Source organism: Notothenia rossii (genome assembly GCF_949606895.1).
Source record: "Notothenia rossii genome assembly, chromosome: 7".
In the NCBI taxonomy this organism is placed as follows: domain Eukaryota; kingdom Metazoa; phylum Chordata; class Actinopteri; order Perciformes; family Nototheniidae; genus Notothenia; species Notothenia rossii.
The window spans coordinates 26460920-26484275 of NC_136905.1; the positions used below are offsets into that span (position 1 = coordinate 26460920).

At 39.7% G+C, this 23356-nt stretch overlaps 1 protein-coding gene across 1 annotated transcript in view; it reads right to left on the reverse strand.

The window, feature by feature from the left end:
• Positions 1–23356, reverse strand: part of LOC307045747 (eukaryotic translation initiation factor 3 subunit H) — a 73502-nt gene that overhangs the window by 45825 nt on the left and 4321 nt on the right. Inside the window, exon 2 of the mRNA XM_079691678.1 lies at positions 11056–11212. Coding sequence (XP_079547804.1) covers positions 11056–11212 — 157 coding nt within the window. The remainder of the gene's footprint in view (positions 1–11055; positions 11213–23356) is intronic.

Sequence of the window (23356 nt, forward strand, 5' to 3'; positions counted from 1 at the left end):
ACAACACATAACACATGCACATGACAACTTCAATGTTTATATATTTCCCCTAAAGGTGGCCTGCCAAGTGATTTCTAATTAGCCTCATTGAGGGAGAGCAAGGAAAAACGGAGGAAATCAATTTCCCATTTGGGGCAGGTAAAGTGATCTATTGAAGAGCTAACCCCGCGGAAGACCTTAACAGAGCGAGAGAGGGCCAACTTTTCACAAAATACACACACATACCAAACGCCTCGCTGCATACTGAAAAGTGTATTTACAGCCAGGAGTGGACAGATCATGGCAGAGGCTTTATAAATCCCCCTGACTTCAATTAACCCAATGTGAAAATGTCTGCGCCAGATTACAATTAAAGTTCCTAAAACCAAGGACTAACCTTGCAGACCCTTTTGGAGGGAAATGCTGATGTAATAGTCCTTTATTTTACAAATAATACAGACATTTTTTATATGCATTGATTCAACAGTAATAAAGTGACTCTTCTACAAAATTGCCTTTGTTTCCTAACATAGAGAGGTCATGGCAGGTCAATGGATGACAAGGGAGATGTAACATTAATTCAGGCATTGCACTTCATCAAGGACTTTGGTTAATTGTCTTTTGTGATGCATCAATGCCATTTTCAGTGTTAATGCCAAGTACTTTTTTTTAAATAGAACAGCCAAGTACTAGCTTTAGAAATCCATAAACACCTTACTTGAGGTGTAAATACAAGTGTTTATTGGATCAAAGGACATCTTTTTTTTTTTTTTAAAGATAACTGTTCTTTGAATAGTACTAATAGCCTAAGACTCTGCACTACCTCCATGTTAATATCAAATAATGATTGGTTATTGTATGGTATGTAAATACAGACATGTTCAGATTGCACAGTCCTTACACTGTTGCTTGCACTAACATGATCTCATTGTAGCATCAGATAGCACCCTTCCTTTCAGAATGCATCAAAACACTTTGACGGAGCAAAGGCATTTAGGAACAAAGTGCTGCAGACCGATGGAACAAAAATTGCTCTTTGGCGGCAATCACAAAATGTATGGCTGACAAAAAGGAGAGAAGCATTGCAAAACATTATCGCAGTGGATGTATTATGCTTTGGAGTCATGTGGCAGCAAGAGACATAAAAGGTATAGACTTTTCTCACAGCAGACATTTTGGCTTCAGTGCTCAACGCTAACTTTTAAAAGTGGTTGCCAGGCTGGCAACCAGGCATCAGCTTTTGGTTACCAAAACTGAAAATACGGTTGCCATTTTTAGTCACCTTATATTTTAAATAATTAAAATACTATACAGTTATAAATCAACTTAATAATGAAAATGTGACACAAAAGAATGTTCAAATGATTTACAATAAGTAATTAACACAATTATTTGAAACCTAAGTGGTAGGAAACTTGTCCACCCTCAATTGCCGGTGTACTAATTACCAGGAGTGCATCATCCTGGTAATTCACAGATCCCTCACAAATGAATTGAGCAAGTCACTAGTTTCGTCATCCGTTGTCTCCCTTTCAAATGTGTTTTTTTTTTTTACCTTTGTGCTGATCCCCACTATAGATCCATTGGCCCTTCAGCATTGAAGTCTTGGGTTGGCCAGACTAATACATTTCTAATGTTAAATAAATGAAAACCATTCACAGTTAAGAATTAGATATTAATTATTAATGCTGTAAATTACCTTTAATATGTCTAACTATATTTAAAATGTGTTACCTTTTTATAGAAGTGATTATATTTGTATGACCATATTTTTCTATGATAAAGTCTCGTTTAGCACTTTTATTTTGGTAGTAATAAGATCGGGGCTCTTATTTTTTAAGGAACTTTTACCGGAAGTTATTGCACATCGGAGCAGAATGTACATATACATATATTTCGCCTCCAAAGACTCCAAAAACTACACATTTCCTCTTTGCTTTTCGTTCGGGTTCATCTTGCGCTTTATCAGTTGAATCACTTTGAACATTCGTTTGAGATGTTGACCGGTTGGCCGAACTTTTTACCCCACAATCAAACAACTTAATTTGCTTCGCCATTTTTTGTAAAACAAACACACGGCGCACCGCGAACGCGAGTAAACGTGCTTCGCTTTCTGGCTCCGTAATCACACCAATGCACGTGCAACTTAAGTCTCAGGTTCCGACTGGTCACAACAATAATTAAATATCACTTTTAATACAACAAATAATTAACATGCATCTATTTTGGGGTGCACATTTAGCTGTTTGCTGTCCTTATTTCTTCATGCTAAAATCTGGTTGCCATCAAATGATGGCAACCAAAGGCCAAGAAGTGGTTGAAATGTTTTCGGAATGGTTGCCAATGGCAACCTGGCAACCGTTACTGTCTAGCCCTGGGCTTGTAACAGCATTACAATCACAGGTGTAACTAATGAAATTGAATATTGCACCGTCCTATTTAGGTTTCAATACAACTTACCAGTTAACACAGCTTTGCCATGAGTAACGTAATTAGTGACCTCTCTTTGACAAGTCAGAATGACTGCATTGAGTCTTTTATTCAGAGGGGGAATAATGGACCCTGATGATTACATCAGGACCACATACAACTAAAGATACACCAATCAAATGACTAATCAAAACCAGTATGATGTCATCTGATCTGCCATGTCCAGCGGCTGGATCAGTGTCATATTTATATATTTGCAGCTTGAGGGATTTAAGCACAGCTGCAAAAACAGTAACGCTACAGCCCCACAATATGCACGTTGGCATCCAATTGAGCCTTGCACACTTTCAGCATGTAACCTGTCAAGTCTATGACAAGGCATAGAGCTCTTAATTTGTGACAACTGCATTTATTAAAACCGTTTATAAACAATTTTAAAGGGAAGCTTTGCCCGATATTCCACTAACTTTAAGGTCAATTCATACTTTCAGTGTATGCATGTTCACGCAAATCTACAAGGTCAGCAAAATGGCATCAAACTTAGGGAATACAACTCATTAGGGCTGCACGATGTCAGGAAAACTTGCGATATGCGATAACTATATCAATTGCGATTTCAAATAAATTGCTTTGGATTCGCTGCAAACATAACCCCAGACAGTAGAATATGCAGACCTGAACAAATTAAAAATGAGTTCCAATCCAACAATATAGTTTATTTGTTGTTATATAGTTTATAAATATATTATTTAAAAGCGTCGCAATTCTCCCCTTTACAACATTTTCTGGCCATCTGTTCTATCAGAGGAAATGTTCTTTCCTTTAAACATCATCATTTAAGTTGCACACTTACAGGGGAGAGGGGGCAGCAGTGCTAATAAAACATGTAGTTCTACTCGCCAAGTAAAGATATGTTCCATGAAAGTGAGAGCCCTCAATATGTTCCGCTAACATTGGCATCACCACCTCGGCCAATAGCGGGACTTCTATATGTGGGGGGCGGGACATCTAAAGCAGTAAGGCTTCATCTGATTGGTCAGATATATTAGCATGAAGGGCGTGAATGCATGGCACATGGAAAAGGCTATCATTTATCGCAGTTTGAGCAGTCTTTGCGATGAGACTATTGCGAATGTTGATATTGCGATAATGCTAGAAAATATTTCAGATTAATTGTGTAGCCCTAATTCAGATGTACGAGGACCCTCACCTGGAGTAGGAATGGAACATCATGCACATCCATGTTTTTCCAAGCATGTATATCGTTACAATGTGGGTGGTATGTGCAAATGAACAATGCTGAGATTCCTTATGTGTTACTGTTGCCCAGAGGATCCCTTGGCAGGATAAAGGTTGCCGGAAAACTACCCAGAGATTATGCGAGATGTCAACCAAGCTGATGAAACACACCGACACAGTCCTAAGAAGTGATCTAATCAGGCAAAATTAAAAACCTCCGATGGACGTGCACTTGTCTTTCAGCTTTCCTTACTGCTTGAGTCTCAGCAGGCAGATTTGTTCTATCTCAGAGCAGAATCATACTCACTTCAATCTAAATTTCTGTGGCTAATTGGTTTGCCGATTAATTCAAACAGTGGCAGGAGGAGGGACATAAACAACAAATAACAAACTGAAAGGATGGTGCCAATCAGCTTAATCAACCTTGTTAATGACTGCAGGTTGTTTAGAAAGTAGAAACCAACAGTGGGTTTCTTTGTTAACCGTCTTATTAGGAGAGGATAAGAATCAGCCTTGTTATATGTTGCTATGTCAAATATCCAAATGAAAACACATTTTGGCCAAGAAAAGACCATAATGTGTTTGACACATTAATTGCTCAAATCAGGACACATCGCAAAACAAACTCCCTTAAACTTGTTTGTTTCACCAGTGTGACAACTGTTCCCCTCATCTGAGCCAATGTGAAGCATGATGCGAGCCCAGAAAGGGGTCTGGCAGCCCCGACCACCTGCGCTGGGCAGAGCAAGCAGCTTGGCATGGAGAAGGGGGATGGCCAGAAGGAAGTTCTGAGCTGTTCTACTATCTATAATAAGAGAAGAAATAACCCCTAAAAAACGATGTATATTAACATGATGATATGAAATAAGTAGATTTATTATTTGTCAATGTTATTCTATAAAGCATGCATGCAAGATTACTTTTTAAATTTAGTTGGGCCTAAAATCATGAACACAAAAAAGAAGAACCCTGCCCAAAAAGTCACATTTCTACCTACATTTTTATCGGCCCGAAAAGCCGAAAGCAAAGCATTCCCGCCCTTTCTGGGTAACAACTTTAACAAAATAAAAAATTAAATTTCAGGACATAATAAACCTAACAGGAAATCGGTTGGGTGCTGACATCGTTTCCCTCTCTAACAGTATGTTCCTTTATTAATCTTTCTATAGTTGTGACAGAAATGGACAGAAGTAGAGTTGTTGGGTGTGACAATGTGGTGTGGAATAAAGGGAAAGGAAGATAAAAGAAAGGAAGGAGGGAAGTGGAGTTGGTGATTGAAGGGAAGGGAGAAGGGAAATGGTCACCCCTAGTTTCCACCGGGTCCGTCTGCGTCGCGTTACGGATGCGCCGCGGCGTCCGCTAGGATCGCGGCCACTCTAGTCAATGAGTGCTATTCCACCAGACGCGCCGCGTTACGGCTCAGAAGCGTCTCAGAAGCGTCTCAGAAGCGTCTCGTCGCTGGGCTCCGCTCGAAATAAGATTGAAGTTTATTTTTTGACACGACGCAGCCGTAAGGTAATGTCGGGCAGGCAGGAAGTGGAACGTTCAGAGCATATATACAGTGGGGGAAAAAAGTATTTAGTCAGTGCAAGTTCTCCCACTTAAAAATATGAGAGGCCTGTAATTTTCCTCCTAGGTATACCTCAACTATGAGAGACAAAATGAGAAAGAAAAAAAATCCAGAAAATCACATTGTCTGATTTTTAAAGAATTTAATTGCAAATTATGGTGGAAAATAAGTATTTGGTCACCTACAAACAAACAAGATTTCTTCTTTAAGAGCCTCCTCTGTCCTCCACTTGTTAACTGTAATAATGGCACCTGTTTACACTCGTTATCAGTATAAAAGACATCTGTCCACAACCTCAAACAGTCACACTCCAAACTCCACTATGGCCAAGACCAAAGAGCTGTCCAAGGACACCAGAAACAAAATTGTAGACCTGCACCAGGCTGGGAAGACTGAATCTGCAATAGGTAAGCAGCTTGGTGTGAAGAAATCAACTGTGGGAGCCATTATTAGAAAATGGAAGACATACAAGACCACTGATAATCTCCCTCGATCTGGGGCTCCACGCAAGATCTCACCCCGTGGGGTCAAAATGATCACAAGAACGGTGAGCAAAAATCCCAGAACCACACGGGGGGACCTAGTCAACATTCATGTGGATTTATCCAGTTTGCACATTTGTATGCATGCACTTATATGTGCATTTGTTGTTGTTGAAGGCCTGGCTGTTAGTCTTTATTTACACTATTTTGTAGTAGGCCTACTGGCCTAGATGTTTATGCAGTTTTAAAGCACCTTGGCTTTGTTCTGAATGCACTTTGTTGTAGTTATCCTACAGAGAAAAGAAAATGCACTTGACTTGGAATTAATGTACTGTATGCATTCAAAAGTGCTGAATAAATGTTTTATGGACCCATAATAGTGATTATTATTTAAGTTAAGTTTTGCCATAATCATGTCTTTTTCCATAATCAGGTAGCTGAACAACATTGGTAAAAAATGTATACATTATATATATATATATATATATATATATATATATATATATATATATATATATATATATATATATATTTCTATTAATCATTTTCGGCCTTTCGGCATTCGGCCAACTGTTTCCTATTTTCGGTATCGGTTTCGGCCAAGAATTTCCCATTCGGTGCACCCCTAGATATTACAATTATTATTAACTTTGTCTGTACAAAAGTAGTCTGTCCAGGAAATATGCCCAAATCAACAAAAACTGCGAGCCGGCAGGCAAGACGCTCCGCTTCTGAAATGCTTCTGAAACGCGCCCGGTAGGGTATGACGCCGGAGGAGGCCGGAACAAAACTGCGGCGCAGCCGTTACGCGACGCAGACGGACCCGGTGGAAACTAGGGGTTAGGGAGATGGGAGGACGCAGCTTTCTAACCTGCAGTAAGTTACAAAAAAAGGAAGGAGAGTGAAGGGAAGTAGTGGAGGGTGAAGGAAGAAAAGGAGCAATTTTGTTCTACCTTCAGGATACCACCTGCTGCCGTCTGAATACATGCTGACATGGGTTGAATATCAATCAGATTAACTAAATGTGTACTGCGCAACGATTAGTTTGATATAATCCCTCCTTACAAGTTTAACAGGCCACCCAACCATGCTTTCAAGCCTGCAAATTGCCACAAGCACGCTTCATCAGTTGTTTAAGCAACTGATATTAACAATTTGTTTTTCTTTAATGTTCAACTATTCTAAAAGATAAAAGAGTTGCTATTCATTAGGATCAGAAGGTTTTGAAGTAAGGTAAAGGTAAAGCTGTTTTTCAGTTTCATGATTTATCCTCTTGTTTTTTGTACTACTTTACTTGAAAATACCTTATGTCTAAGACCTTATACCAGTGTTTCCGCCAGACCAGGGCTGAAAGGGCGTCCCCTCTCAGCGGGGGGGAGAGGGGACGTCACGTGACTTCAATTTTGAATTGAGCCGCCCCTTATAGATACTATCTCTTTACGTATTAGTGATAGGAATTCCGGCTCTTTTTAGTGAGCCGGATCATTTGCCCCGGCTCACTAAGAAGAGTCGGCTCTTTCGGCTCTTCATTTGACCAGTTTACCACGCTGTTCACGCACGTGCTTCACTAACACCCCCCTTCAAGGCTTGCCGGCAGTACACTTTCCGTCACAGGAACACGCTTTGCTGGCGGCGAAAATAATCCCACCATCCCAGACTCCTTTGCCCCTCCAACAGAGGGATGTCTTTGTCCTTTTCGTAATTTCAAGCAATTAAAAACTCTCGATCTTCTCTCGAATTACTTATTTTTTTCAAATGACAGCAAGAAACCCCCCTGGCGGAAACGATGCCCTCTCCAATGAAAGAAAGACTTCAATTGCATCATTCTTTTGCTATTGCAAACTCGACATTGAACTTTGTGCAGTCCGTTTGCACGAGCTATGGGAGCAGCAGCCCGCAGTTTTTTGAGAACAGTTGGTAAGAGTGTTGAAAAATTCAACAGAGATATTTGTAAACCTGTATAAGAATGGACAAGTTCACCGCAGATCATGCAAGAATGAATTTGGAAAAAAATAAACGCCCCCACATGTCAAAACTTTAAGTGCAGTGACATTTTCAATAGACGTACACCATGTGTGGACAGACTGTAGAGGTTGACAAGACCACTATCTAATAGACTGGTTCATTGAAAAACTGAGAAGGTAGCTTGGTGCTGATTCGCAATGGCACTACTAGCAGTGTACTAAGATGAAATGTTTACTGCTTAACGCAGCTATAGGCATCATAAAATGGTTGACATTTTATGTTCACAGAATGTATTCCCTTATGTAACAACTCCTATTCACAGTTAATAAACAAAACACATCTCTCCAACTGTGTTTAGTGTGTGTCAAGAGCAGGGAGGGTTAATATAACTACCTTACAGTGTCTGATGTAAATGCCGTTGTCCCTAACCTCTGCTTCGCATTATCGGTTATATCACAACAAAAGAATAATGGCCAAAGCTAATTATTAACATGCTACTTGCGTGCCTCTAGAGCACAAAAAGCCGAGAGAATAATGTCTGCACTTCTTCTCATCTCTCCATACATTTTGTAAATTATACAAGGACAAAGTATGCAAGGACATGGGAAATAGGGGGGGCTGGGGTTCAGCCAAGGTTTTATCTGAGGCAGATTCCACTGTGCGCAGTCCATTACTCTCTTTCTCTATCTTTTTCTCACTCAGATTGGTCACATTTGCTGCCACTGACTGTCCTGCAGGAACAGCTCCACACTGTCACCTGTTGATGAAAAGGCGGCATAGCACACACACATGCTAGCTCTCAAATACACTTGCACAAAAAAGCGCACTGTCACGTAACTGCAAAACCATGTTTCCTTTCAAATATATATAGTAGGAGTCATTCTGATCTAAGGGGCCAGGCAATGAGTCAGAGTAAGATGACTCAGGTATAAAAACACGAGCACACACACACACACACACAGCGCAGAGACAGATATATCCACTCATGCAGACCTTGTAAGGTAAACGTGTCTAGGGTGCCTGATCGGAGGTGAAGAAACTGCGTTGTGCTCTGAGTCTTTCCACACCCTAATCTTGAGCTTTATCTGGGGGCGTAGCGATTAGCTGATATGCATCTGTAAGTCAATACAATAGTCAGAGACAGGGCTACATTGATAAAAAAAAAAAAAAAACGGTTTCAGTCCACATTCAGTGAGACATTGTTCAAAAAGTGTCGAGAACATTTTGGCCAAATATCCTTCTGTGCATGTGGCGTAACGTGAGAGTGTGAGTTTGTCTCATCTGTCCTGAAAAGTTTAACTCGCAATAACATACCAACTTAGGCCATTTGCTTCCAAAAAGAAACACAGCACGGTACAGAAAGGGGTGATCGACACAGAAGCTGTGGACCCGGCACTACTTACAACGCAGGTGTGAGCAACTACCTTAAAAGCCCCACCTGTAAGTCCTCATAGTTTGACAAAATAATTGAAAGCCATTTTACTTGCTAAAAACCAAAGCCATTTGGTGTCGAAAATACTGCATTAAGGCCAATGAAAATGGCTCTTATACCGATAGAAAAATGTATCTGCATATGCAAGTGAACATATTGACATAGGATGGTTACACACCATCATTCATAAGAGAACGGATTTGGAACTGTAAAAAAAAAAGAGTAAGTTCACCGACATGAACACTGTTCTGTCTTCTGTCCCAACATCGGAACAGCAGAAACACTGGCAATTATAGAGGAAGAGCGAGAGAAGGGAAGGAAAGAGATGGCAAGAGAGGGAGTGGGATAGAGAAGACAGGAAGAAAGAAAACGAGTGAGATCCGGCTGGTCAGCTGTGTGCGTGGGTTGACAATTCAGGCTGACATACAAAACTACCAAATGTACAGACATAAAATATTTTTTTATAGGATTCTGTGAGGTACATTTATTTCTCAAAGTAAATCTCCTTCCATGGCTGTTATTCAGTAGATAAAATAATGAGTGTAGCATTAACCCTTTTTTCTGCAAACACACTGTGAGCGGAGACGGCTTACAGAGTAGTCTACAGAGTTGTCTTCTCTGTGCTGTACCGTTTATCTAAATCATTCTAACGACAAACAGCAGGCACAACATGAATGACTCCGTGAACGTTTCCATCTTGAACTTGGTTCCCTAGTGACAGATATACATGAAGTCTGCCGCCTTTTTCAAACTGGATCAAAAGCCGGTTCAGAGGAATTCTGTTATTGTTCTGTGAATGTTGGCGCTGTTCACTGATGCACTTGTTAGGAAGTGACAGATGCAAAATCTAGCACGTCAAAAGTTAACAACCAAACACACCATGACACTCACCAGCACAGACACACACAGTGTGAGCCGTTACTGACACTAATGACCGTAAGACACTAATGGCATATTTTGCTGAATTCTTGACGTTTGCTTGTTAGCATCAGAGGCCTGATGGAGCAGGATTTTCCCCCTTTCGCATCTTCTCACCTTTCCATCTTTCAGGCTTGTAGCGGATTTTGTTGCGCTAACAAGGCGCGAGCATCAACAAGGCTTGATATGAGAAAGGCTGAGGTCAGAGGACAGGGCGCCCTTTGCTATGAAAGCTGACGGGAGGCGGGTGGGGGGGGAGAATAGCGTTTGTGTGTGGATGAAGACTAAATAAAATCCTGTGGACCTTAATACCACCTACCTGTAAGCCAAACAATGCAGCCCTTCCATCCCCGCACCACTGCCCTCACACATCAACCCTGGCCCTGACAGTGTAGGACACCCAGCGCCTAGTTAGCTTAGTTAAAAGTCAGCATTATCCTTAATGTCGTGCAGAGGAACTCCTTACGCACACCAACATTCAGGGAGTTGTTAATATGATCCTGACGTCAATAGAAAGTTATTACTTTAAGCTTGCCGTGAATTCAATTGGCTCAGAATGGTAAACCCCAGGGGTTTGACACAAAATTAACTTTTCAGCTCACCCATCAAGGAATAATAAACCAACAAAAGAGTTTCCTCAACCAAAATAAAAATGTCTCAAACATGTTCCAACTGAATATTTTCACTGATGTCAACTCAGTGTGGACAAAACTCAGTGCTAATTAAAAGCTAACGTTTATTATTCAAGATGGAATTCAGTAGAATCTTTTACAATAAAATCAATCTTTTGTGGTTTTATTATTTGTGAACAAGATAAGACTAAAGCCTTTATGTCACTGAAGCATTCTTTAGGTCATCTCCTAAAATGTATCAGCCATTCCAACAATGGATCCCATCGCTTCAGCTTCTAAGGACATGTTTTACTGTCTGCCGACGCTTTTTCCTTTCAAGCTAGGTTGTGATGTTTGTTTGTGTGTATTTTTCCAGCTGCAGGAGAGGATTGAAAGAATAAACAAAGAGGGTACACTGCTCTTGTTTACCTTCATCAAAGTCGGCATCATCCTCGGTGTGCTGGGGAAAGGGGAAGCAGTTGGTGATCTCCAGCCGGTCCTCCACCACCAGGCCCAGCAGGACGCCCTGCACCACCTCGCTGCCCTGGCCCTCTTCCTGGTAGTGCTTGATAATCTTCAGCACCACCTGCGACAACAGAAAGAGCAATGTCACTGAAGTATCAAACTACTGTAACACAATGAAGAGAAGAGGAAAGGTGGCTTTAAGGTTCCTTTAGTAACAGTTTCAGAAAAAATTATTCATTTCATAAACCGGGGCAAATGTATTTATTGTGCAGAGCTTGGCTTGATATTGTATCTTATCGTCTTTTGATTTTTGTCATCTATTTCAATTGCGCCTCGGCTCGTCATGTTGATTTGTGCTTATTAGTTTCTGTTTTGGTTAGTTTATATTAGGGGCCTGGCCTATTATCGAGGCCGATATTCCGCATTTTACAGATTATCGGTATCGGCTTTTTTAAAATCAAATTGCCAATACGACTTTGGCTCTGATGCGGCCGTTTCTCTGGCTGCAGTCACCACTGTTCACGAGCAATCTCCCGCCCACAGCGCTATCTGGTTATTACTGAAGTGTCAATCAACACTGAAGATTTTACGGGCTGCAGCCAGCCAGAGAGGCGGGACCTTCTCAGATTACAGGCAGGTGCGAAGAAGGCAGACACAGACAGAGGCAAGCAGCAGCGCTGAGCGGTGTTTCCAAGGTAAATCAGTTGAAAGCCGAAATTCAATAAACATCCCAATCCCCTATGCTGAAGTTGCAAAAACACCACGATTTTATGATCCAATTCTATCAGTTCCCCAGTTACAAAGGGACAGGGACAGGGGGGGTAGCGTCTCGCAGCGGAGAAACTGTGACGCGCTGGGATGACTGGGACCGGGACGGCTGCTAGTGGAGCCTCGCAGCAACTATGCTTTCTGCACCACAATCTGGTGCTGCTGAATTGGGACTACTAAATGAGTGAGACTCAAATATCAGAAGTTCAGAACAAGTTTTAGTAGTTTTTATTTTTACTTCATTTACTTTACTCCGGGTCAGAGAGGAAACCAGTTTTAAGATGTTGAAAAGTTCATTAAACATAAAAAGGCATTTCATAGAAGTTCTGTTATTCTACCTTTTGACACCAAGATTTTCTGATTTTAATGCAAATGTATATCGGTTCCAAATGTCGGTTATCGGTCTCCTTGATTACTAATAATCGGTATCGGCCTTGAAAAAGACATATCGGACGATCCCTAGTTTGTATGAGATATTTTTTCAAGGCACTTATTTTATTTTTTTATACGCCTTGCTGCAGACTTTCTTGTTCCTTGCTCTGTTCTTTTCCCCATTATATTTGATCACAGTACATTCAAGTATTTAATTAATACCAATGGGAAAAAATGTGCAAAGGAACAAATTGCCTTTATTTCCCAGTACACATTACCACTCTATTTTCCTGTACAGAAATGTATTGTAAAATAATTATATTGATTAAGAAAATGGTTAAAAATATATAGTTAATTATTATTTTGTTATCACACCTATGCATTTATTGACTTTAATCAACACATTACTTAGCTTAACAGTGTCTTCAGGTCATTGTAAATACTATCACAACATAGTGAAGTCCAAGATAATAAAATATGAACAGTTCACAATATTACTAGTCATTTCACTACTCTAATATGTGCATTGGGAGACGCCATGTTTATTACAGTACAGACGATGCATTCTTTATGGTATCACAAACATGTAAAGAGTTTGATCTAGACAAATATTTGGCACAAAGAAAAAGTGATGGATTTAAAAAGAGGAACTAGATATGCAAGGGGATACATTAATACTGCTCCATTGGAAACAATTAGATTTCTCTAGTGTTAGAGTGCTTGTGTTTAGCCTGTGTGCAGCCTTTATCTGTGCTAATGCTTTCATGGCTTAGCCCGCCCATCACCACTCCACTCCACTCTGGAAACCTATAATAAAGCAACTCCTACTCCACATCTTTGAAATTAAAAACAATTAAAAAAACACTGTCGGCATAGTGTTCAATAGAATTGCAGCTGCTTGTCAGAGAAAGAGAAAACAAATCCAGATAGAAAAATATTTCATTTATTAAGTTCAGCATTCTTGAATGGTCTTTAAAACTGTTCTAATGTATGTAACGATTTTCTGCTGGGACGGGAAGAGCACTAACATTAGCAAGCTAGGCTAAACCGCTTCTCAAAAAGAAGCTTCTTTAGCCGTTATACTGGTTTCTTAAGGCCAATACTGTTGCTTTTTGGAAGTTTAAAGAATCAAATAACAATACATAGTTGTATTCTCTAACAAACAAAAATATACTTGACGTTGACCACGTTTTTAACTAACCTGAAATCCGGTTTGATACAAATCCTTGTAACGTATTGGCCCACATTTGCACAAATTCAAGTATACGATTCTATTAGTCAATGTATCGTCCTGGTTGATTTATGGGTATATCTTGAGAAGCTACTTAGCCCAGCTTGCTAACTTCCAAATTTGAGTAGAATCCAACATTCATACAACAACAGGGCCTCCTTATGTAGTATGCTGTATAGGACAGACCTCCTAAATCACTATAGTTCCAAAGCATTTTGTTAAATACGGTCACAAGCTACTGAGATATGATGTGCTCCTGTCAGTAGCCCGTCAGGATTGACAGTGTCTCCTAGCAACAGCCGCCCCAGATGTCAGTCAACCGCCCACTGAGGCCTGAAGCCTAGAGACTGTTTCCACCAATATGTCAAAAAAGCTTTTATCTCCTTGAAAAGTGGGAAATTACACACAATGGCTTTATATTTAAATCATGATCTACACTCCCTACATTTGTTTTAAATTGCATAATAAATCTTCTGCCACTGTTCTGCAGGCTTCTCTGGTTACTAAGCTCTTGTATAAAACCAGGAAACCACCCAAAAGCCCTTGTTAAGTGGACATTCTGGGACAGGTAACTATCACTGGCTGGATTTGGTTACAGGTTGAGTTGTTTCCACCACCTGCAGTCCTCAACACCTGTTCATCTCTGATTGCATACAAAAGGCCAGCTAGTATTCAACTCAGCCAAGAAATGTACACTGGAAAGAGAAGAGGTCGCACACGAAAAATAAGAACCTGAATCTGATGGAATCTTGAAAAGAATGCTACCCTCGTACAGTGGGAGGGTATATTTGGACTTGTAGTCTGATAAACCCACATGGCCCTGCCGCATCCGGACAGGGTGTCATGCATCATCGTACGCGTTTAATATTTAATGCCAGATAAAAATGGGCCAATAGGACAAGCCTCCACATGATTGAAGAGTTGGTTTAAGCACTAATGCTGCATCACCTATACCAAGGACAGCAGGTAAAGCCTATGGCTTATTTCTACACACTAACAGAAAAACACACACATACGCCTACCAATCATGAGAAACATCAACCAGCAAAAAAGAGCCAAAGCAAAGAGTGGAGGATAAGGCAAAGCGTCTAAATGAACAGGAAGAGGACATGAAAGCGAAGTGTGGAGGGGGAGAGCATAAATCACGCTGATAACAGTGTGGGCAGGTCACAACCAGAGGCATTAATAATACACACACACACACGCATGCAAGCGGGCAGGCAGGCAGGAGCAGGGTGGTAGTCCTTGGGCCATGCTCACAACAAAACACACATCATCACCATGAGGGAGCCCTTACCCGTCTCACTAGCTCACGCACACACATACACACATGAATCTGTCTTGGGAGATGATTTATTTCAATAGAGTGCTGGACCTGTCATGAACAAGTAAAAGAGCTAGGGGAGGGAGAGGTGATACGGGGTGGAGTGGGTAGGAAAACAAATCTCATTCTCTGCCTGCCTGCTTGGCTTTTCTGACTGAGAGGGGAAGAAGGTCTGAACAATAGGCGCTGGGGGGATGGATGGGGGAGAGAGAGAGGGAGAAAATGTAAGAGTGAGATCTTGTTGGGGAAAGTGGTGGGCGAAAGTAGGGAGGAAATGCAGCCATGGAAATGTGACAGAGAAACCAGCAGGACAAGGGAAATAAAGACCAAAAAGAGCAGGACGGGCCAGGTCATGGATGTATAAGGAGAACTGGATATAGTATTGGAGGCGGGGGCCACGTTCATTCCTATGAAAGTTGCCAAGTGGCACATTAAGCCAAAAAGGCCCAACTCTTAAGAACAAACAAATATCTGATCTTCGCTGGATCTAGAGGCAAATCTCCAGATCCATTGGGACCATAGAGTGCATTGTAGACCATAGAGTGCATAGTACTTGCATTGTCTTTTAGCCCTGCATACAATCTGCTCTGTCATGGCTCAGTTAAATGAATGGAGAAGAAAAAATTACTTCAGAATCGGCATTTAGTGCATTTTATTTATTCTGTGTATGTGGTTGAATTATTAGCATATGGATATTGATTGATCGAGACCACCTTGCTACAGTGTGCGGGGAAACCACCAAACCGTGGGATTACATGGCTTTTTTTTACAACGGTAAGAAGAATCCATACCGTCACAACCAAAATACCTTAGAATCGGCAGCACTGGCTGCTTTTAGAAAACCCCATGCTCCCCTCAAACCCCCACCCCTTATTCTGCCAGCAAATAGCTTTTAGTCTTCCTCCATCAGCGAGAGAGTGGATAGCACAGATACAAAGCTTGAGCTATCTAACTCTTGGAAATCTGTTCATCACACACTTAAATAGTGTCCGTCTGGAAAAGGAGGGGGCGAGAGATGGACAATTGGCAAAAAAACAACTCCAGGAAGGTCAAATAAATAAAAGTAAATGTGAGCAGAGCTTGAAGAAAAAACTCCCAAATCTACAGAAAGGAGGGGACGTGAAGAGGCATCTGCCCTAGAAGAAAGGGAAGGAAGAAAGGGGGATGGGGGGGGTTCACTGGATGTGTTGTGTTGTGTTGGCTTCCTGGTGCCGAGTAAATGCCATCAAGTATTGTAAGCAAATCCTCGAGGAGCTTTTGATTTATGTAAGCCCACAAACATATAGACTAATTATCTCCTGCACCGCCTTTCATGATACCCTCTCACACACGACTTGCATAAAAAAATTTTTTGATCTAGCTCACCAGCAGCTAGCCCAGCGAGAACACCTCACGTGGAGAGGGCCCAGGATTGATATGTGGACAGCGTGTTATAAATCAACAAGCTTAAAATTGAATTGTGCAAAATCAATTGCTGGCCAAATCCCCCATTGGCTTCCTTTAATTCTTATCATAAATCTTCTCTCTCACTCACACAAAAGGGCTCATATTCCCATCGCAACCGGGCTCAAGTTATGAGAAAGTACAGCAAGAAGGATGATCCGGTAATGAGTTTTCTTTTAGCGCAGATGTGCAGACAAACTCTACTCAATGTTGGCTGTGATATACCCAACTGAGATAACACTTTGGTGTGGCTTGCATGGGATTAATCCGACAAAGACAACTCACCTCATTGAGTTTTAGAAAAATTCCACAAATGTATCTCTTTTTAACACAAAATATTAAGAGCGCACAACACACAAGAGCCGATTTAACCAAGAGATTTCTCAACATTTTCAATACATAGGATGTAAATGGAACAAGTAAGTAAAGTAGAAGCTGCTACCTGAATGTTTTGTACACTGCTTTTTGCTAATTGTGAGAAAAAGGAGTGATAAGGGATTCCATAAAGGATTTTGGAGGTGTGGGAGCTCAATCTGTGTTTATTGGCACTCCAGGAGTCAGAGCTCATATTAGTGCGCCAAAATAATTTATAATATTCGCAAAATAAATGCTCACACTGCAGAGACCTGCCTGTTTGATTTTGACGGGCCAATTTGGACGTGTAGAGCCAAGTTTTTCAAGACTACTCACAGTGAACCTGGCAACAACCAATGGGAGGTGTTATTGCAATGAAAATAAGTATATAATCCAGCACCTGCTCACAGATTCATATTATATTGGTAAGATGTACAACTCTGCTCCGCTCTTCATTAGCTACTAACTCAAATTTCATTTGTAGCAATAATTCTCAAATGTACCATTACAAAATGACACCTAGGTTGGATCATTTCACATAAGTATGCAATTCCAAATTGAGTGTTAACAAGCTTACAACATGAATGTTATTCTAGTGAGGATGTCATTATAATTCATAGGATATTAATGAAATAAACTATTTTTTGATTATTCATGGTCTGCATTAAGCATTCAGTATTCTTTTTTTTTTATTAACTCTCTTTATGTTAGTTCAGTGTTTCCCACAGAAATGAAATATACCTGTGGTTAGGGATGGGTATCGAGAACCGGTACTAAGTCAGAACCGGTACCCGATTGGACGGTATCGGTATACCGTTAAGCCGCTGGACAAACAGTGCTGCTATCGGTATATTAATTACACTACTTCCTTAGTTTAAACAATTCTGGTTGGTTGGGAACCCTCATTCTGTGTGACGTATCCGGTTTGAGTGCCACTCTGATTGGCCACTGTGAATGCCACTCGTCATTTCTCCTAACAGCGCTCTTATTATTGTGAGACTCCCGGGGGCAGACGCAACATCTTGCAAGAAACACGGTCTCAAGGCTTCTTAACATTTAACCTGTTAAGCCCGAGAGACCCCGGGACCAGGGCCCTCCAGGGCCGAAATTCACTCACAAAACCTTATTATTTATCTTTGCAGCACATCTTTTCTGCACATCCAACACATCGTTTCACATCGTGAGATGACACAGAATGGGTGCAGACATTATCACTCAATGATACGAACTTGCGGAGATAATAACAAGAACAGACATCAAAACATGTGGCGCTAGGTAGCTAAAAACGCTAACAGGGCTCACCTGTGTCGTAGTCTGGTCAAAAGTGGTCTTCAATGGCATTAAAATGATAAAAAACGCTGCTGAAGTTAATCCATAGGTTAATCCAATGTGTCTGTGTCCCTTTGAAATGATTTCTGATAATCCATAAGCAATAAACCTGCGTTTGCGTTTCTAGAAGTCAGAGCTAGAGACAGCTTCACTCTGGAGCAAAACTGCGAGCGCTAAGACCCCACCTTTTTGTTTTAGTATGTGTGTGAGTGGCTCTAAGGGTCAGAAAGGGATGTCAATCACCATAATCGACCAATGGGTTCCAGAGAAACGGTAAAACCCCCATTTCCATCCAAATCAACTCAGAGGTGGAGTTTTGTTTTTGCTAAACCTCTCTAAAAAAAGGTCAAATGTCACTTGTTTTGCATCAATCTTGATACAGGGTACTTATATGTTGTACTTTGGATTCCTAAAGCTTTTAGTCTACCTTTTAGTCTACAATCATCCAAGGGTAGTTTTCACTATAAGTAAAAAATATTTTTTGGACGGACACTATAATTTATAGTGTTTTTACTATGTTCAATCTGAATTTTCTTTAAAATAAAAAACATCTATATTGATTCTGACTATTCTACATCCAACTCACAGGTTTATCATTACTAGCGGGGGCTAACGGCTATTTTAGCACATAACTGGCAAAATTGATATTTTCTACGTAATTGTATCTGCACAAACGACATATCACATGAAAGCTGAGATTCCACAGATTCCATTGGTGAAAGTCTCATCACTGTACGGCTAAAACTCACTGAACTAGCAGCCAGGACAGAGCAAGAAAACAACTTCACTTTACCTAGCCATGATGATAATTACGAATTACCTTTACTGTTTTGTGATCAAAAGTTGTGTTCAAGGTAGGGCTGCTCGATTATGGCAAAAATCATAATCTCGATTATTTGGGTCAATAATTGTGATTATTAAATGCAATTATTCATTGACTTTGAAAACATCCATTTATTGTACTTTAAAACAAATAATAATTTGAACTTTTTAACTGTTGAATTATACATTCAGGGTAATCAACGGAAAAACCAACACAAAATAAATTATACATTCATATCTACATTTAAATAAATAATATCAAAAATAATAAATACCAATAAACAAGATCAAACATATTGCAGTGCACTGTCACAACCTGAAAACTCCTACATATAGCCAACATTTTTGGTAAAAACATATTCAACATATTCCACTCGGTTAAACATTAAAGGCTGGCCCACCGTCATGGTCCAGAAGTAACAGGAAATAAAAGTTGAACTACAATTTAAGACCAAATACAAATGTTTTGGCACATAAAGCAGACCCTCACGAGATAGCAGAGCCGGTACCGGTGCTGTTACTAGAATCTGGTGCTAGCTGCGCTAACGGATATAATAAGTAGATGTTTCTACAACCAGGGTGGAGGAGAGCTCTCCTGTCAGACTGAGAGGCTCAGTGAGGTAAAGGACTGAGTGTTAGATAGTTAATTTTAGTCTAAGTCATCTCAGTGGGTCTCAAACGTTTTGACCACAAATGATGTAAACCCATATTTCCAAGGCACTCCTTTATAATTATTAGGGATAGATAAAAACAGGTTTGAAATCATTCCAATGTATACTGTAGGACAGTAATCCAAAAATATCGTTTAAAGTTGGAAAGATACAAAAATATGCATAAATAAATCAATGTTAACTAGCTAAAATAAGATATGAATGAACTCTAAAAATAAAATAAGTTATATTTATTTGTTATTGGCTATGGTAGGTTATTGGTTATGTTCACATACTTATTTGATTATTAAAATGTAAACCAATCTTTTTCATATGGGTGTTTTAGAGTTGTGCCCCCTAGATCAGGTCTCTAGTAATTGTGTGCTCAAAGTGCACCAGATTGAAGCATTTTACTTTAAAATGTTCAAAAAAATCTTCCCGAGAGGATGTGACGTCCACCCCCCAATTCAAACATGTTCATACAATAATGAATACATTTGAAGTCATTTTGACGTATATTACCCATGTCAATAAGTTTCTATTTTTGTAGTGTATTTGTCTTTTGTAGAGATTTTTCATTTATTCTTTACATATAAAGTCTCGCCTAGGGCAGCAAATTGGCTAGGTACTAGGCCTAAAGAGCCTTTCTTGTGCTGGCAGACACATAGAAACAAATTGGCGGGGCGCACTTCGCACACACACAAAAATTCCACGCGCGCCGCGCTCACATTATGCTGGGACCACGTGCCTTAGCACCGCTGCTATTACTCCATCCTAGGGGAAACACTGAAAACCCCTGACTATTCTCTCAACTCAGTATTTACATTCTTATATTCAAAGAAAATCTGTAATATCTTTAAAAACCACAAGTCCTTTTCTATCAGATTGGCACCGTTATGGTGTAAATCTACTAGAGATGTCCCGATCCGATCACGTGATCGGGGATCGGAGGCGATCACGTGATTTTCAAAAGATCGGGAGAAAAAAATCGGGGATCGGGATCTTTTTTTTTTAATAAATACATTTTTTATTTTTTTTATTCAATGTTACAAAACAAAAATGACCATGTTCAAGTCTTAAAGTCATCCTGAGGCCTTAGTTTTGGTTTCAAATTACACATCATGTATATGTTGCTTCTTTGGGGGTTGTTTTCATAGACCTGGTTGCTTATTTCTCTCAAATCTGGCAACAGAGTGGGCAGGGCGCAGTGTCTAATTGTAGCAGTAAGCTTAATGAGTACTGAAAAGCTTTATTTTGTTTTGATCCAATGCTGCACAACTGAACTGATCCAATGCTGCTGTGAAAAAAAGAAGCTAAATCCATGTTGGATAGAATATCCAATTTAAATAAAAAATAACCTTAAGGGACAACTTGAATGCTTTTTTTCTTTTTCTTCTCTTCTCATTGCATAAAGATCGGATCGGGAAAAATTGGTATCGGCAAATTGTCAAAATCAAATGATCGGAAGCAAAAAAAATGGGATCGGGACATCCCTACTATCCACCAATAGGATCAAATATAAAAGTCAGCCGAATTACTATTGATACTGCGAGGAGACATATTTTGTGAAAAGAAATGCAAGATGTTGTTTAATTGTTGATATATTTATGATCCATGTCACATATTCAGTTTTGGCGGGAGTTCTCCTGTTTGTCCAGTAGTCTTCTCATCAGGGCTCTATAAATAAAGAACTACGGCAGATGTGTAATATCACGGGTAATGTGTTTTGTTTACCTGAGTGAAGTATTGCAGGCACATTGCCTTGTCTTTTTTTAGTTTATTAACACTGACAGTGTATTAATGTGAGCTCCTACACCTATAATAAGTTGGCCTTTCATTGAATGCTTTATAAACTAAACCGTTAAACTTAAAGATGTCATTGTGAATTGGAAAACTGCATTTAAATGTTGTTAAAGGTCAACGTTTCAATGTATGGTTCAGCAGTTGTTGGTCGTTTACTAGGAATTGACATATTTTAAGCTCAAATACTTTGTTCTATGTTTAAACCTTCAGACAGATGTTGACGTGTTTCAGTTCAGCACATAATTTGTTTTGTGATGATTTAAAAGTACAATCCAGAATAATATATGTACTCGCCTTTATCTTTGTGCCATCTTAGCCTTTTGACCAATTTCTTTATATCACAGTTTTGCATGATGTCACTGTAGGACAATGTTTTAAGGATCTCTTGTCGAGCTAGGTTGTCAGTTTGAAATGTATGGATGAAGATGTAACTGATTTACAAATGTTAAAAAATGTATTAAAAAAAATGCCTCTTTTCATCCTCTGTCTGAGGGAAAACCCCAAAAAGCATGATAGGGCGAGCCAGGCCCCTTTAAGTTATTTTATTTATTTTTGTCTGCTTCTGAGAAGCTAATGTATACGTTATACAGTTATTTCTGCAAGAAAATTACAATAAAATGACTGTTTAATCTTCACATCTTGTATTGATGTCTATAATTTTGACCACCAAATTATTGAAAAGTATCAATAAGAGTATCGAAAAATACCGATATCGATAAGCAGTACAGGGTTGCGTTCCGATAATCCAAAAATCAGCTCCTAAATTCTAACCCTATCTCCTATTCCTTAACCTCTGAGTGAAACCTCACGGGGGTTAAGGGATAGTGGATAGGAGAATTCAAAAGGACTTAGGAGAAGAGACTGCGGTACTTTAGAGAATCCGAATGCACTTTCACTATCTGACGTGTTTATGATGCGCCAGCGGACGTCATTGTGTGCGTCTGCTGCTGTGGTGAAACTATGGAAACTACAGTGTTCGATACAACGGACTACAACATGGATGTTTAATAAGAACGAGGGACTACTGTAAACTCATCTAGAGATTCTGCACCGTGCTGTGATGCTGTTGTTTTATGCTTTATGAAAGTGGACAACAGAGAAACATATTCTTCATGACCAAAGTTGGAATTGAAATAAAAAAGGAAAGTGAAATTTATGCTCGTCACCCTCTCCCTCCGGTCCACATTAATACAAATGATCCCAATACTTATGATTGTATGAAAATATCTTAAAATCAATACAAATGTATTTATTATAAACGTTAGTCCTTAACACCTATCACTGTATATCACCATTCAAACATCTTTTAAAAGTTGAACAAACCCCACACAGCTCAGTGAAATGTTGACTTTATTTGATCATTTCAGTAAAAACTAGCGTTCATATTTCTCTTTTTGATTATAATACTGATGAACGTTCAAAACAAAGCACTTTGGCAAGTTACCACATACATTTTAAAATGCTTAATAAGCACCGTAACTTTCATGATATAATTTCTCCGTCATAATCGTTTGTTTCCGTGAACGGCCGACTGGTGTGTGACGCAAATGCTGCGGCTGCAAGGCATTGTGGGGCAGCATTTTCTCCTCTCCTTTCGGTTAGGGAGGACCAGTGGTTCCTAAGCTAAAGGAGGTTATAAAGGAAGTTTGAAACCTCCTTTCCTTTCATTTGGAGAGTTGGAACGGCACTTATCATGGCTGCCACTGACGTACTCCCGGGTCATTGCACGTGGTTAGGAAGGTTCCTAAGCTAAATGGACTATTGGAACTCAACCCAGGTATCGGTATCAATAAAATCCTAACGATACCCATCCCTAAACTTGACTGAACAACATTTATTGAAAAAAGTAAGGAACCCTAAGGATTAGTTCATGTAACAAGCGATATATCAGTTTTATCAAAACCCTTTCAAATTAAGTGTTACTAAGACTTATTACAGAAGATGGTGAGCTGGTATTGACTGTTCTAAACACTAACTGTGACAATATCAGAATGCAATATCGTTGGTTAAATTAGACGTGACTAAAATATACTTTTAAACAAATCTAAATCCAATATTTATGCATAATTATAATCCTTGCTATAATGCAATCTGTGAGTTTTAAAATACAAAAATTACCCCCAGTTGCCTTGACTCTGGAATATAGCTATTACAGGACAAAATGTTTTT